General features: G+C 34.8%; 1 protein-coding gene across 1 annotated transcript in view; it reads right to left on the bottom strand.

The window, feature by feature from the left end:
* Positions 1–17,367, bottom strand: part of LOC145689343 (uncharacterized) — a 380,527-nt gene that overhangs the window by 141,274 nt on the left and 221,886 nt on the right. Inside the window, exons 3-4 of the mRNA XM_081763491.1 lie at positions 9,978–10,081; positions 3,579–3,776 (exon numbers count right to left, since the gene is read on the bottom strand). Of these exons, the coding sequence (XP_081619617.1) occupies positions 3,579–3,776; positions 9,978–10,063 (284 nt within the window). The 5' untranslated portion in view covers positions 10,064–10,081. The remainder of the gene's footprint in view (positions 1–3,578; positions 3,777–9,977; positions 10,082–17,367) is intronic.

Below are 17,367 nucleotides of genomic sequence, written 5' to 3'. Positions count from 1 at the left end.
TTGTTGCAATAACACACGATTCACAAAAATACTGCCAACTGATAATTTTAGATTTTCTTGATATAGATATAACGATCCTCGTGAATTAGTAGTTTGATATCACAAAATACAACAATTTTCGCTCTGCGTAAATCTCCTTTCTAAAATCTCATTTTCAATGCCAACTCGTATTGATCGCCAATATCGAGCATAGCTAGTAAAAAATACTTTAGTGTGTGAAAATTTAAGAATTTGTTTTGCGAAGATATTCTAATCGCTATATTTTCATTCATAATGGTTCGTATTTAGGATTGGAACTACATTTAAAGAATATTTAGAAAACTGCGCAATTTTTATTTCATCTCTACTGAATATTACTAAATAAACACAACGTTAACTGCTAAGGAAAGCAACTTGTTACAGTTAGTGACATTTCTACAGTTAATTTACTGTTCAAAATGTGGTTAAATTGCATACATATGTTATATGTCAGTATAATTCTTATTTGTTAATAAAGATATTTTTAAGGGCAGAATCTGTATGAAATACTACAATAAATTACATTGATATTTGAAATAAATCTCAGCACTTGTGATTTATTTTAGTTTGTTTTGTAGAACATTAGTTTCATTTTCTTTGCAGCCATATATTTTTACGTATAGTACATTAGCAGAACTTAGTATCATACTTATGAGATGATAAACATCCAAATCGCTGTGATTTAAGAATCAATATTTATCCCACTTACCTCTAATTATTTTTTTACGAATTTCAGGGCAATTCAGATCCCACATGAAACAAATGTTCAACTATTAGTTCCCAAAAAGGAGATTATCATGAAACACAAAGTGTGTTTTAATAAGGACGTTTCGAAGGTGCGCTTTTGGTGGAGTTGGCAAGACTTAAAATTTAGCCTAATATCGGAACATACAGGGTTTGTCCGGGAAGTAATAGGACTGATTTTATTCCGCCATGACTGTACTTCGGACCGTGCGCGCACCGACTGGATCTTGTAGAGGACGTTCCTAGCTAACGAGCGAGCGGCTGGTCAGTTGTCTCCGAGCACACGGAGAGTCAGGACAGGCTTTTTCGCGCGACGTGTTTCTGTGAGTGGTGCAAGCCGAAAATGCAGCGTTCGTTAGAGCAGAGGTACGCGATTAAATTCTGTGTTAAACTCCGTAAATCTGCGACAGAGACGTTTGATATGATCAAGCAGGCTTACCCAGATGATGCTTTAGCAAGAAGTGGTGTGTTTCGGTGGCACAAGGCCTTTTTGGAGGGCCGGGAAAAGGTCGCCGATGAAGACCGTGCTGGAAGACCTTCGACTTCGACAAACACCGACAATGTGACTCGTGTGCGCGAAGTTTTGAACTCAGATTGTCGACTAAGTATTCGTTTAATTGGCCAGATGTTAAATTTACAAGAAACTGTGGTTCATGAAATTGTGACGGAGCATTTGAACATGCGCACGGTGTGCGCGAAGATTGTCCCAAAAGTGCTCACTGACGACCAGAAATTGCAGCGAGTGGAATTGTACCAAGAAAATTTGAACATGTGTGAAAGTGACCCCCAATTTTTGAATAACGTAATCACAGGTGACGAATCATGGATCTTTGAGTATGATCCCGAGACAAAGAGGCAATTTTCCGAGTGGCATATGCCGGCGTCTCTTCGCCCAAAAAAGAGAAGAATGAGCAAATCCAAAGTGAAAACGATACTAATTGTCTTTTTTGACATCAAAGGCATCGTCCACAATGAATTTGTTCCTCCTGGACAAACCGTCAACGCCACGTTTTACGTGGAAGTGCTCAAGAGACTGAAACGAAGGGTCAATCGGGTCCGACGAGACATTGGAGTCGATTGGAAGCTGCACCACGACAACGCCCCGGCTCATATCGCCTTTCTTGTGAACAACTACCTGACCAAGGCCGGCATCCCAACGCTTCCGCAGCCGCCCTACAGCCCAGATGTGGAACCCGGACTTCTTTCTATTTCCTCGCCTGAAACGCCCGATGAAAGGCAAGCATTTTGAGACGACAGATGGGATCCAAGCAGCTTGCACCGCGGCTCTCAAGGCTATTCCGGAGAAAGACTTCCGTGACGCCTTCAATGCTTAGAAATCGCGCTGGCAGCGCTGCATCGATGCAGAAGGAGCCTATTTTGAAAGTTTTTAAAGAATTGTAACGATTGGCTCAATATATGTTTTTTAATCGACTCAGTCCTATTACTTTCCGGACAAACCCTGTATTTTAGGATAACCAGTGTAATAGTTGACAAAAGTCACACTAACTCTGCGGGCCTTATGCAGAGTTGCTCTGATGCGTGATTAGTGGCATACTAAAGAGTTCGACTAACATATGATTCCTGCAGTAGTCAAACCTTTAGTATGACGCTAATCATACGTCAAAACGACTCAGCATAAGGCCTTATAATCTTATCATTGAAAGCTAAAAGAAGATGCTTAACTAAACTAGAACTTCTGATATTTATTTTTTGAAACTGGATGAAGCTTTCCATGTAGCTAAAAGAAATCTTATTTTTTTACCATGCTTTATTTTTTTATTTATTTGCTTAAAGAGTCGTCACTAAGGACAAGTTTCCTTGAAAAATTATTTTAAAAAATTGAGAATAACTTCTTTTTGATTACGGTTGAAATCGGTTAAGAATTAGGGAAGAATTTTATCTTTTATATTTGGAAGACTAATACACTATAAATTTTAAATTAGGATTTACCGTTTTTAATATATTATGACGTATATTTTTTTTAATTTTATTTTGTCTCAATTGTTTGGAGTTTTGTTTTTACAAAAGTTTCATTCATCTCATTATGAGAAAAACGGTCAACGACAGTTTTCTTCAAAATTACTCGCTTTTATAAAACGTATCACTTACTTTCCTGAAGTTTTTCCTTGGAATCAATTACCTCAAGTGGAAATCAGCCATGAATTTTCCAGTATTGAGTATAAAACACATATGAATATACTCTCCATAAGAATTACTTTACTCTTGTGTAACAATTAGACGTCAAGTAGCTTAACTCCAAAAATGAAGACATTATAACTAAAGCTTTCATTTACTTCTATAAATGGGTATCTTCTTCAGTAAACTTTTCTAAATCAGTAAATCATAAAAGCATAAACACATTAATATAAATGAAATACTAATATTCATTGGGGAATATTGTTCATTGTATAAACTTTAAATTTCATTCCTAGAAAATGTCAATGTTAGGGTTAGATCACGTGCCACTCAAGAGTTCTAATTTCTGTCATTTCATTTGTGCTTATGAATCAATATTTATTTGTAGCTACTATACTGTATTTCAGAACAAGAGAAAAATTCCAGAAACAATTAAAAAACAAGTTGTTTTTAAAGTATGCTTCATAAAAGAAATGCATATGCGTATGTGAATTGGCTTTCATTCGAATGTAAATTATTGTTAGAGATTAAACCAGTCAAGGGTAGAGAATTGAGTGCTACTTATATTAGTGAAATATTTTTTCTCTGTTCTGAGCTGCATAATACCACCTGAAATGAGTAGCACATGTGCTCAGTATTGTACAGCAATGTTTCTTTAAATATTGTTATAAAGTGCTTACTCTTTCAGAATCTTGTTTATACTTTTCGTTAACACATTCTGAGGGCACACAATAGCAGCTGGAGCAGGAATTTTCCATTCTAAATAGTTCCGTTCCAATGTTACAACTGTTGGATTCTCTTGATACTTCTTCCACGATACAAGGGAGAAAATAGCGAAAATTGTTATACCGATAATGAGAAAACCAATCCATATCAACCTGTGAAAGAAAAAATTAGGTTTACAAATATAAGCAAGAGCATACATATCAGGTGATACTAAGGATCTATTTGGAAACTCCAAACGGGTAAGATGTTACGATACTTTCAAAGGATCTTCCCTGGTAAGATAGTGAAATCGGCCCTTGTTACAAATTGGGCCGTTAATACCCAAAGTGTTATTCTTGACCTTAAACTGCCTCAAACAATTTTTGATCCCAACCCCCCCCCCCCCCCACTTACCAAATTATTGCATCATACATTCTCAAAATTGAATGTTTCGGGTGTAGGAAATCTAAATATTTTGAAAATTTCAGAAATTGTAAATACTATGTATGTAGGTGTAAATGTGTAATTTTCTTTCAAAAGCATTGATGCATAGTTTCTTTGTTTGTGTGTGTGTGTGTTCAAAATTTAAAAAAAAAATCATTTTTAAAAAGTTTGGGGTGGCACGTCGCTGATTTTGTTTGGGTACAATCTTTTTTTTCTAATTTTTTATACCCATAAGTACAACATATATTTTTTGGGGGGGGAGTCTGAGAGTGATGGCAACACCGTAGAAAAGAACAAAACTGAAAACAAACGTGTTTTCGGATAGTTTAACCACCATTTTATTGTCCTTATGGTCAAACTTCAAACATTTCTTTCCATTTTCCTATCTCCTGCGTCCCTTCCGCTTATGTTGTGCTTCTTCTGCTTCGATTGTGTCCGTCTTGGAACAGAAGCGCCAAATATATCTCTGTTGCAGTGCTTCCACTTTAGTGATTCCTGCACAAATAAGTTACATACACCCAGCGTTGCCTACTCGTATCTACCAGTGCTTGCTTCACTGGAGGCATATAGTGGAGCTGGCTGTTACTCGTAACGGGGAAACGGCGACTTGCTACCGGTAAAAACTGTCTTCCTGCAACTGACGTTTCGAATACGCCCTAGAGACAGTAGAAAAGCAAGGTACGCTCTCTATTTCTATGCCTTACCAGGAATAAGAGTTACTCCACGTACCTTGTTAATGAGAGAGAATAACTATCTTATAACAAAACATTATTTTGGTTCAGATATTCTTTGTTCCTTATTTATGAATTTACTTTCTTTGTTATAAGTCTTAGACAAAGTACAAGTTATATAAGTTACAAACTCTTTGGTGATATGAGCTGCTTTTTTTTCTGTTTAGTTTCTTCATTTACAAGTATGTACACCTTATTTCAAAACGTTTGAGCACATTGGTTATGCTCGTTTGAAGGAAAAACCTTTTTAAGTTCATCTACGGAAACAGTAAACCAAAGATGGTAGGTTCCAGCCTCCAATTCAACTTTAGCAATCAGGAGAAATTGTGCAGAGGTGTTCCTTACTTTTAAGTATAATAAGGCATGTTGAAATGTTGAAGTGAAAGAAAAAGGTAATTTGTAAACTTTAGCAAACGAATGTTTGAAGTTGTACCTTGAGGGCAATAAAATTGTGCGAAAACTGAACGAAAAACATATTTGATTTTAGTTTTATTTATTTATTTATTTTGACAACGTTGCTATCACCTTTTGGCCCCGAAGAAATACATGTTCTACCTAAAGGTATTACAACATTTTTAACAAGCAAATCGGTTGTGTGTTCCCCCCCCCCCCCGAAAAAAAAGATTTCAATGATTTTTAGTTTCTCAATTAGTATAATCATCATATTAATTTATATTTGAATTAAATAATAAACCTACCAATTTATACATATTGGATATGATAAATCGGAGCTAAGAAAATTGTAATATTTGCGAATATGTTAAAATATTAGAAAAAATGTTCAAAGAGAAAGTTGAAATCATCCTTTACTGTCATTAAGCTGTTTCTGGAAACACTGATTACATGTTTGAAAAGTTATATGTAAGAATTGTTAGATTAATACTTAATCGGAAATCTTTATATCTTATCTAGATCACTTGTTTGTATCTATTTTACTACAACAGTAATCTATACAAAATCAATACTTAGTAAATCTTCTTGAATCTTGTTTATTCTTTATATGTACCTTTATCCTAGTTTCATATAAATCTCTTAAATCTTCAAATCCTAAATCATATTTTACATAACATCCATAATCTATATCTTCGTTAAAACTTGTAACTTTTATTTGCACATACTCATGCCCAAATTACCTTAGGAACGGCTAGTGCACATTTTTTAAACACTTTTTATCTATGTATTCTCTTATTGTAACATTCTCCCCTCTTTACAAAATAAGACTTATACCTTGAAACCTAATCTAACATCTTATGTAATCTTATATATCTTGTAGCCTAATCTAACAACTTACAACATAATCTAACCACTTGCAACTGAAACGTATCACAGAAACAGAAATCAAATCAAAGAAATCTAGGAATCCTCCGAATAATCTTCGTTTCCTTTCCATCTTCTAAACTTCCTTCTTCTTTGGTGCGCCTGCCATCTCTCCTGCAGAAAATCTATCTGTGCCTGCATGCACTTTTGTTTCTCCATCAGCTGAGCAAGAATTACGTCACGCTCTTGCAGCTCCTCCGTCCACGAAGTGTTCTTGCCGGCTTCCACAGAATCACCGTTCTTCTCCTTGCTATCAGACTCTTTCCGATGATCTCGTGACCTTTTCTTGTACCACCAATTGGCCCAAAAATGTTTAACTGTCTTGGGAGAATTCGTGTGCTTATCCTCTAAAACTCCTATATCTGGGTAGTTCGGTACCTCTACTTCATGCAGCTCTGACATATGCCCTTGTAATCCGTCGGTTGCCACTGTTGCCAACCCAATCCTGTCTTGCTGTTGATCCGTGCATTTGGTCCTGTCACGCTGTTCATCCTTGCACTGTGAATTCTCTTGGTTCCACTGATCATACCACAATATGTCCGTCATGCCATAGTGTGGATCACAATCGGAAAGTGTGCGTTCCTCTTCCGTATCACAATATATGTGATCTAACTTCAGCTGATTTGCCATTTCAACTAGTTCGTCCTGTTCTGACTTCCTGATGGTATTTTCAGAGGCTTCAAAAGTGTCATATTGACAGGCTAATGCAAAATGATTCCTACGTCCACATTTTAAACATTGTTTTCCCCACGCAGGACAAGCTCCTCTCTTGTGTTGTAATCTACAGAAACTACACCGAGCAGGAAATTTCGGTGACGATCTTGGAGATGATGATGATTTTGGAGATGCTGAAGTGGAACTAGACCCATGCCGCTCGTTAACTTTTGCAAAACGATTTTTTGTCGGATGCACCATATTTATACCAGACTCTGGTTTAGGCTTATATAACCTCAACTGTTGTTCGGTGCTTTCCATAGTTAACGCAATGTCTATAGCTTGCTGGAAGGTCAAATCTTTTGTGTTTAACAGCTTACGCCGAATCGCTTCATCAGTGACTCCAAACACAAACTGGTCTCGAAGATTCTCATCCAAGCAACAAGTGTAGCCACAAAATGATGATTGCTTTTTTAAATCTAGTACAAAGCTATTAATCGACTGATAAGGCTTCTGCTTCATGCTGTGGAATTGAAATCTCTCCGAAATAACGTTCACTTTTGCTGCATAATATGTTTTCATAGCTGTCTTGATTTCTTCATATGACTTTTCTGATGGTGAATCTGGCCAACACATATTACAAATTTGCTCATACGCTTCGGAACCAATAATAGCAAACAAAGTTGAGACCTTTCTGTCATCTGGGATTTGTGTGGCTATACATAAATGTTCAAAACGATCCAGATATGCTTGCAGGTGATCGGTTTCACAGTTGAAAGGTGGAAAACTTGGCAATGAAGACATTGTGTATCCTAGCTCTCTCTTTTAATCCTTCAATACAATCTGTTAACTTTACTTCTTCTTGGATCAATACTGGTATCCTAGAGCTTGAATCCTATCCTACCGACTGCGCCAAAATTGTTAGATTAATACTTAATCGGAAATCTTTATATCTTATCTAGATCACTTGTTTGTATCTATTTTACTACAACAGTAATCTATACAAAATCAATACTTAGTAAATCTTCTTGAATCTTGTTTATTCTTTATATGTACCTTTATCCTAGTTTCATATAAATCTCTTAAATCTTCAAATCCTAAATCATATTTTACATAACATCCATAATCTATATCTTCGTTAAAACTTGTAACTTTTATTTGCACATACTCATGCCCAAATTACCTTAGGAACGGCTAGTGCACATTTTTTAAACACTTTTTATCTATGTATTCTCTTATTCTAACAAGAATTTTGAGCTACACTAGTATGGGAAGGATTGTGTGAGAATTATAGTCTCACTTAAGTGACTTGAAGTATTTTCAAAGGATTTTTGAATAAATTCGTCTACGTTTGTCTGTAAAACTGGCATCAACATTTATCATTCATTGAGAAGTGAAAAATATTGTCAAAGATAGTTATTTATATTATAAAATATGGAAAACCAAGTATTATCAAACAAGAATTAAAAAAAAAAATCTTGAATTCTAATGATTACCTTTTATAAAAGAAATCACGGAATATGGAGACATCTTTAACTTTATAGCATTAACTACTTACAGCAATTATAAAAGGAAATAAATATAAATTATCAACTATTAATATAAGCATTATTGATTTAATTCATAACAACTGGTTGATATAATCATTAGCAATTTTGTGTGATTCGTGACATTGAGGAAACTATAATTTCGTATTACTCAGTATCAAACTTCTAATACATAATAAAACAAGGATTTTATCATGAACGTCTTGGTTAAAGGTTATTTCTCATAAATTCCGTTTTTTATAAAAAAAATAAAAATGTTGCAGTAGAGGGAAAATATTTAAGTACGAAATGAATTGCGCCTTTCTCAGGTAATGCAATAAAAGCACAAAGTAATTTATTAATAGTACGGAATTATTTTTCTTTATTTATCTCTGAATGCATTAGATTTCTTTAGATATGAATGTTTATCAATCTTTGATTATATATACGTTACAAATATCATCGCAATATAAATGAATATAATAAAACATTTATATAGTCGTTACAGATTTATATCTGCTACTTTACATAAAACATGATATAAATTGATCCTGAACTTAAGTAATACATCTAGTAGATTAGGATAGTGTTAAAAGGACGAGACCCAATAGCGTTCTTTAATTAAGTTTGATAGGACAGATGGTTATTCTATAGTATTGTTGAGGATAGAAAAGAGAGTGTAAATAAAAGGTAGTGGTGATAAATTCCAGATTCAGATAATCGTCCAGTAACAACCAGAGACTTTTGACTACCTAAGGTGCTAACAGTTGTAAACATTATGTTAGGTGTTTATGATTACCAACAATTTATAGTAATAATAATAATAATAATAATAAATTTAAGAAGAAGAAGAAGATGATGGGAAATAATATCAGCATTTACGTAACAATAAAACTAGATACATCACTTACATTGAAAAGCTACAGTTACTAAGATTATGGAAATAAAACAATATTGTATATGAAAACAACATTATATATGTACATTGTGGTTTTAGAAGTAAATATAATATACATAATTTAAAAACAATCAAATAATTAGCTTATCATTAGTCGATAAATTTCCAAATCTATTTTTTATTGTGCTATATGGTATACCAGACCTTCCTACGAAAAAATCGATTACTAACCAACCCGACAAAGGACCAGTAAATTCACTAACTACTATATTGGAATAAAATATCAATGACAATAATAATGTACGATGTGGCGTTTAGCTAGGCCTATTGAATAGTTTGTAGGAAGTTCAACTTATAGTGACGGAAAGATGCATGATATAGTAAAATGAGTTTACAAATACTTTAAACAAATTACAAATAAAAAATAAATTGCATAAATAAATAAATAATTAAACTATTAATGGATAACGCCATCACAGAAACTACACTCGAAACAGGAAAAAACACAAACAAGTAACAATGTATGAGAGATCCTTTTCTAAGAGGACTGTTTGTAACCATTTATAATTTACAATTGTAATTTAGAAGAACAATTTTGGGAATGATTCTCCCATGTGGAAATTATCTTACTCTTGTCAAACAATATTCATTAATTCCAATCTATGACACATAATTCAGAACACTTTCACTAACTTGAGGAATAATCTCTGGTTTTAGTCGCTTTGTCACCAAACATTTAAAACTGAAAATGTTTGTATTTCCTTATGTATTAAATTTTAAGTTACTCATAAGTAGTCATTTTACCTTGAGAGCAGAGTTTCTTTCTCATTGACAATATGGTTGAATCCGTGGAAAGATGTCCGTGAGAAAATATTCTTCAAAGGCATCATTTACGCATTATATTCTACCTAAAAATAACAATTGAGCTTAAGACATACAAAAATAAAAATATTCTCTAAAACACACACACAGACAGAGAGATATAGATAGATAGATAGATAGATAGATAGATAGATAGATAGATAGATAGACATGAACAACTAATAGAAATAAAATGATAAGTGAACTTTTTCTAATTTTCGAGTAAATTGGAAAAGAAATACCAACATACTCTTGGAATTCAATGCAATGGTTCATAGCAAATAACATTTCCCTGCTATCTACAGGTATGTTTCCGAAGAAAACTACTTGCATATTGTTCTGTAGTTCGATCTCAACCTATTGCATGTAATAATTTAATTTTACCTGACGTGGTGCTTATCACTGTCTTTCCCCGAATCGCTCATATATAATAAATAGAGTGCAATAGCACGTTCTCGATCTAGGTAATGGTGAAAATTAAGTTCTTATTCCTTAGTCGTTTCATAACGATGGATGCCATCACTTACAAGTTAGAGTATGCGAAATCGGAAAACGTGAGAAAAGAAAGATACGGCTGGGTTCATTTACTAAGTAGATTCCGTCATTGAGAATGAAAGATCGAAGTACACCCATTTCAGAATCATTGACTAACAATGGAACACTCCCCCCCCCCAAAAAAAACAAAAGTAAACTACACCCAATTCTGGATATTCTAGGAAGTAAATGTAAAATGGTCATAAATGAATAGAGTTGTTATTGGGAAGCAGTTAAGATGTAATGATAAGTTTTTGTATCAAGGACCATACCTTAAAGATGATGATGGGTGTCTGATAAACTGTTTCAGGATGCATAGCTTCCAGGGAAAGGTCCTTCCGTTTTCAGTGGAAATAGTATTTAATTTTATGAATATGAGGAATGTTATTCTTCAGTTAAGTGATTATGAATAACAATGTCAATTCCAACGAAACTAAGAAATAGGTAAATAATGGTCAATAATGGTCATAAATCGAATTTCACTAGGATGAAATAATTCAGCGTGCCTTCGAATTTTGATATGTAAAATTTAAAATGCTATCAAGTTTAATAAACTATCAAAACCCAGGTTTTCCATTTCTAGCAGTACCGTTTAAACTGCTTCCTGATATGGTACTAGTCGTGATCGGCTAGCGAAATAAAACGTTGAAACTTTAGGTTATACGAACTTTTATTTAATAAAAAAAAAATGAAATAATAGCTTGTTACCTGCAAGAAATAATGCAATTTCCGAGTATGAATTCTCTGAAGTTGAACTGGGGATCATCACTATATGAGCAAATTCCTGCATTCTATATCACAACCTTCCTAAAAATGTATTTACACCTTATTAAAAAATGTATTATAATTTTTACTTCGGTTCTTTCTGAGACGACAGTCTATGTCATATCATTCTATTAAAAGATATATGGCTAATGATATAATATATTATGCTTATGATATCTTATGTAAGATATATCTGAATTAGGAAAGTAAAATGCTACTCCATTTTCCGTCTCTTCTGTGATACTGTGATCCACATTTTTCATTGATAGATATTTCAGCCATTAATATGCAATTGTACTTTTGTTTCTAATATTTGCTTTGACATATAAAAGAAACTGAAAATGGTTAAGGAAGTGGCACTGCTTTTAACTTTGTCTTGCTTGAGAGCAGGATCTATCTATCTATATTTCTGAGACTTTTTAATATACAGGGTGAGGAAAAAGATAAGCACTACCCTTTTACTTTTGAAATGGATTGAAAAAAGATGATGAAACTTTGGAAGAGTAAATGGATGGGGACTCACAAGATGGTGCTACCTGACATCATGACTACCATATTTAAATCCGACATTTTGAATTCAACACTAATATTTCAAATGTGAAGGAAGTATGTGATGAGCAGATGCTCCCTTCCGAACCTCCGATACAATATGCTCCGTAAATCAAACTCTACCTGCCCTCCACCAAGCACCACCAAGCTCCACCTCTTCACAATCCCCTTCCACCTCTGTTAACTCTAGCCTATGTCCGGCAAATAATTTATGTCCATTGGCAGGGTTGCCAAGCAAATGGAAGAATTCTATTTGTTAGTTGCGCAGATTTCCATGATTGGCTTGAAATTTAGAATAAACAGCGGCTGCCAAACTAATGGTGAAAAAAGAAATAGGATAACGGAAAAAGCACAAAAATATGTGGTTAAAATGATCCAAGTTTGATTCTTTGGTAATACCAAAACATTTCGTTAAAATAATCCAGGTTTGGTACTTGGAACTAAATAATTTTGTTTTAAATATTAAAATCTCCATTTAGTGATTTTTCTACCACATTTCCTATTCCAAACTTGATTTACCAAAACATTTGATTAAAATTACCAAATACTTTGGCTACAGATACTAAACTGAAAACAATACACATAGTACTCGATAACAAGTCATAAGGAAGTAAAGTGTTACGACAATTCAGTATACAAAGTTATCATCCAAGTGTAGTAAAGTTATACAACACACAAGACTTGAATTTTTGCATTATGAAGTGTTTTCCCAGTATCGTCGTTTATGAGTACACCCAACGTCACTGACATGAGTGTTCGCTACAGACGCACTACTCGTTGGTTCCCTGCTAGATTCCTGCCCCCACTTGGTTAGATACCATTCGTGCTTTTTTGTAACAACATATCACAAGTATTTTATGCACTTTATATTTTTGCTATACGTGCAAATTGTATTATATTCAGCCATGTTAAATAAAACAGATGGCGGCTCAGAAAACGGAATTAAAATGGGTGATTTTTAAATTTTCGCAGGTTTTATTACAATTTTCGTCGAAAACTCAGAGGGCAACCAACATCCGAATAAGTGCAGTAGTTCCTTTAACAATTCACGGGAATGAGTAATGCAACTTTAATAATTATTTCTCAAGAAATTTCTAAAAGGTAACGGTTCACATATTTGGATTCTTTACAGAATGTGTTTTGAAAATTATATTTCGTATTTCTTCATAAATTTTAAATTTTGTCCATCTGTAAACTGTGTTCCACCAATTATTGCCTCAACCCCCAACTTTACAATTTTCTACCCTGCTATAGCGTCGTCACTAGATCTGGCCTTCATTTGTATAATGGTCTATTTGATTCGCCAAATGTACGGCCAATAAAATAATCAATACACATGACCTAACAGTAAAATAACATACACGAAAAAGTAATCTTACCTCGAAACAGGTCGATTATCTGCGGTGACAGGACTATTATCTGCAGCCAAAAAAATACAAGTTTTTTTTATATTATACGGTCTTCTGTTCCTTTATGCACTAACCGTTTCTCTAGTCAAGCAGCCATTTGCTTAATGGTTATCCAAAACTCAAGTAGATCCATTTGACTTTGTAAACAAAAAATTCAGTCAGGAAAACCAAATAACTTAAGATTTGGTTGGCAACAGAATGTATCAACCAAATGTCCTGACCAAACAAATTTGGTATTCCTGACCAAGTAATTTCTTTTCATTGAGCGTAATGGATACAAAACAAGGAGGATCGCAGCGATGGATTGTTATTGATGTTGTTAGAGCAAACTCCGTACTACGTGAGAAATACTAGAGCAGCAGCACACTGTGAGCTAAGCACACAGTAATAGTGTTTAATGGATGGCTTCTCTGATTGTCAGAAAAAGGCAAATTGTTGGTTTTCCCTTAGGCGGTTCGAGTGTGATCAAAGTGGCAAATGTTTGAGTGTGACGTGAAGAACAATGTGCAATATTATAGCAGGCTATAAAAAACGGCGAAACCACATGGACGAAGTGTAATAATGGTTGGACGGGAGCCCTCACTGACATCTCCCGCCGAACATTGAATCAGATTGTCACTCAGAACCGTTAAAAGCATAGCCATAGAACCATCGAGCAACTAAGGCCCAAGTGACGAAGGAACTCAAGCAGCATCTCCAGAGCCTGCATCGATAAGCACACTCCACCGCGTGTTGAATGCAATGGGTCTAGAAGGTCAGTTTGCGTGAGCGAAACAGCTAATGAACTATAACGCTTTAACACAACGCTAATGGAGACCCGAACATAAAACAGAGACAGCTGACGACTAGAAACGTGTGATATGGTCGGATGTGATAACCTTCATCTTATTACAACCAAGAGGCTGTTTATATTTGAGGTGGACGCCCAAAGACGTATATAATTCTCAGGCTTCTCATAAAACCGTGAGACACGGTTGAGTTTTCGTAATACTGTGGGCTGCAAAATTCTTGCTTTCATTGAGACCTCTGGAGTCACTTGCCGATCGCGTCACTAATCGTAATTATATAGCCATTTTACAACCCTTCGACAACTTATTTTAAATATGTTGTTTTGCGGTTAATGATTCATAGTTTCAGGGTGATAATGCACTTATTCACACACCTGATGCTGTTGTAGTGTGATTTGAGGGACATTGGAATCAAGTAAAGCATCTCACTTCCCCTTCCCAATATCCGAACCTGGACACTTGTGATCCGTTTTCGAGAAAGTTATCCGGCGACATTTCTCCCTCTTTCTTTCATAAAATTGTGTGATACACTGGATAATGAATACTGAATATTCCACTTGATGAAACTCATGACCACCATAACTCCATTTTACGTCCCATCAAATCTATTTGGGTTTCAAAAAAATGATCAAACATCAACTTAATATGATAAACTATCCTTTTTAAATGTTCAAATTAAATTGAAAAATACTGTGTATAAATGTATATAGAGAGAAGGTAAACAAGTTATTTCTTTGTTGCCACAATAACTATGCAGATTCATCTTAAAGATAATATAGAGTTTTTTAAACGAGTACATATTTCCCATTGATTGTAAATACTGCTTTGTGAGATACACGTATATGTGTGAGTATTAAGAAAATTGCCATACATTAGAAGAATAAATTGGTGTAATAAACAGAATACATTGTATTGAAAGTGAAATCCAAATACACATTAGCGTTTGAAACTAGTTCATTTAGGGACTGAACTCGGTACTCAGAACAGCAAAGTTGAGTGCTGTATGAGGCTATGAGTATAATAATCTCTAAAATAAAAATCCTACCCTTGATCTTTACCTCTCTTATTTTTAAATGAACAAATAAACATTTAATTTGGGATTCAAAATGGGTTTCAATTCCGACCATGACATTAAACTCAAATGTTGGTTGCAAACTTAAATAGAAGAAATGAAGAAAAACGAGTAAAAAATCTTCCACCTCTATTTCCGAACAACTTGTGCACAATTTGTTAACTGATAATTGTTAACAGATTCTGTATATAGAGTAACATTAATTCAGTGTTTCAACACAATTAATAGCAACCACTTGCAGATTTCAGTTGGAAGTTTTAAATGCAAGACTCACATTTAAATCAAAATACCCCTAGGAATTGTCTTCTATTTAATATTTAATTTATATAAAATTTTAACTCTAACAAGGAAATGGAGTGTGATGAAAATTATTGTAAATCTCCACTTTCTCTATGTAAGTTAACAACATTAACATCAACATCAACACATACCTTGCACTTTCAAACGTGATTTTCTGTTTTGTTATTGTCGCAACTTAACAGATTTAGAAGCGTGGCCATAGATTTTCTGATGTAGGTTGATTTGACATTTTGACCAGTTGTCCGTTTGCACAGGATTATCGTAGAGGGTTAAGATTTGTTCTATCTTCTTTCATTTAACAATACCTTTCATACAATATGCTACTTGATCCCAGGTTCCATTTCAAATTTTGAGTTGGACCCCACCTGGGACCCTGCGATTGCGGCGGGGACACAAACTTTTCATTCCAAAGATGCTGTGCTCCACACTAATTTGATACGTATTCGCTGAGTTTCCTTACTCGACCGTTTCCGAAAACTCTGACCCGGAATATAACTTTGTAAAGCATAGTATGGAGCTCAATTTGTAACTTTTCACGCTTATAACTCCGCAACGGTTGCGATCGAGAATGTATCCCTTTTCGTGTTATGTTCTTTTGGGACAAGGTATGCAACGGCCATAGTCTCTACTCGAAGTCAGAGATACACTTGGATAGGTTCCCTCGTAAGTCTAGAAGCATACGCTGAACAGTATTGCCATCAACAGAAGGGAAAAATTGAGTTTGGAAGAGATACAATAACTCGGAAAAGATCACTAGTGCTGTATGGTTTAAAACCTATAATGCAAGGCAGAAGAGCATGAGGAGTAGCACCATGGTTATGTGAGATTGATAACTCACGTACTGACAGATATATTCGGCATCTTGTTAAAGTACAGAACTAAGGTTTGTAAAATATTGCAACGTTCCACAGCAGCAGCATTTTTACTCTTGATTTCATCATGGTTACCAGCGTCCTCAGAAGCCCATGAGTACATAAACCCATGCAAATTGAACGTTGTTTACATATCTTAACCAGATTGTTGGGATTCTAACCCGCTCTACAGCGTTAGTACTTTCGCAAACCTTACTTCTCAGCTTCTACAAAATATGGTATATATCGGCCAATTATCGATCTCACATAACCATGGTTCTATTCCTCATGCTCTCCCACCTTGCATTATTGATTTTAAAGCATACAGAACTAGTGACCTTTTCCGAGTTATTATATGATTTCCAATGTCAATTTCTCCCTTCTGTTGCTGGGAACACTGTTCAGCGAATGCTTCCAAACTTAGAGTCAACGCAAGCAATTCTTACCAATATCTGATTTAAGCTGTACAAAACGTTAGTATCTCACTCCGTGTGTTCACCAGCACATATTACACGTTATTTCTCGAAAGGTTTGCAACACTGACTTGTCTTTACAATCTCTTTTGCCTTTGTTTGCATTGCAGTTTCTAGTGAAGATATTCAGTTTTGGTCATTCCATTTACAAAAACAAAATTTTGTCTTGGGTTGGCAACACTGTTCATCCTGTGCGGTTTATCAATAGACGAGCAGATGTTGTTCTTCGTCTAGTTGCTTCGTGCAAAGTTTCGTTTCTCTCTCTCCTTCAGTTTCTCCGTTATCACGGATGGAATTTCTAAATTATATTAAAATGTGGAAACGCCATTTCGTGATTTTGTCGTCAAGTCGGCAAGACGTTCTCGTAGGGACCTGCTATTTCACAAATGCGTGTTTATGGTCACAAACAATACATTTGAGGGGTTGCGTATCGCAACACGAAATTACCCAAAATAAGGGACACCCTAATATATATACAGGGTGATTCAATAAGCAAGTACAAGGCCTATATCGTAGCTAATACTGCAAGTAGAACGTTCAAACAAAAAATCGCGTTACCAAATCGTATGTGTAGAATGCAATAAAAATAGTA

The sequence above is a fragment of the Thermobia domestica genome, chromosome 7, assembly GCF_964235325.1.
Source record: "Thermobia domestica chromosome 7, izTheDome1.hap1.1, whole genome shotgun sequence".
Classification (NCBI taxonomy): Eukaryota; Metazoa; Arthropoda; class Insecta; order Zygentoma; family Lepismatidae; genus Thermobia; species Thermobia domestica.
Note: the sequence above shows the minus strand (reverse complement) of the source record. Positions and strands in the feature narration are given on the sequence as shown.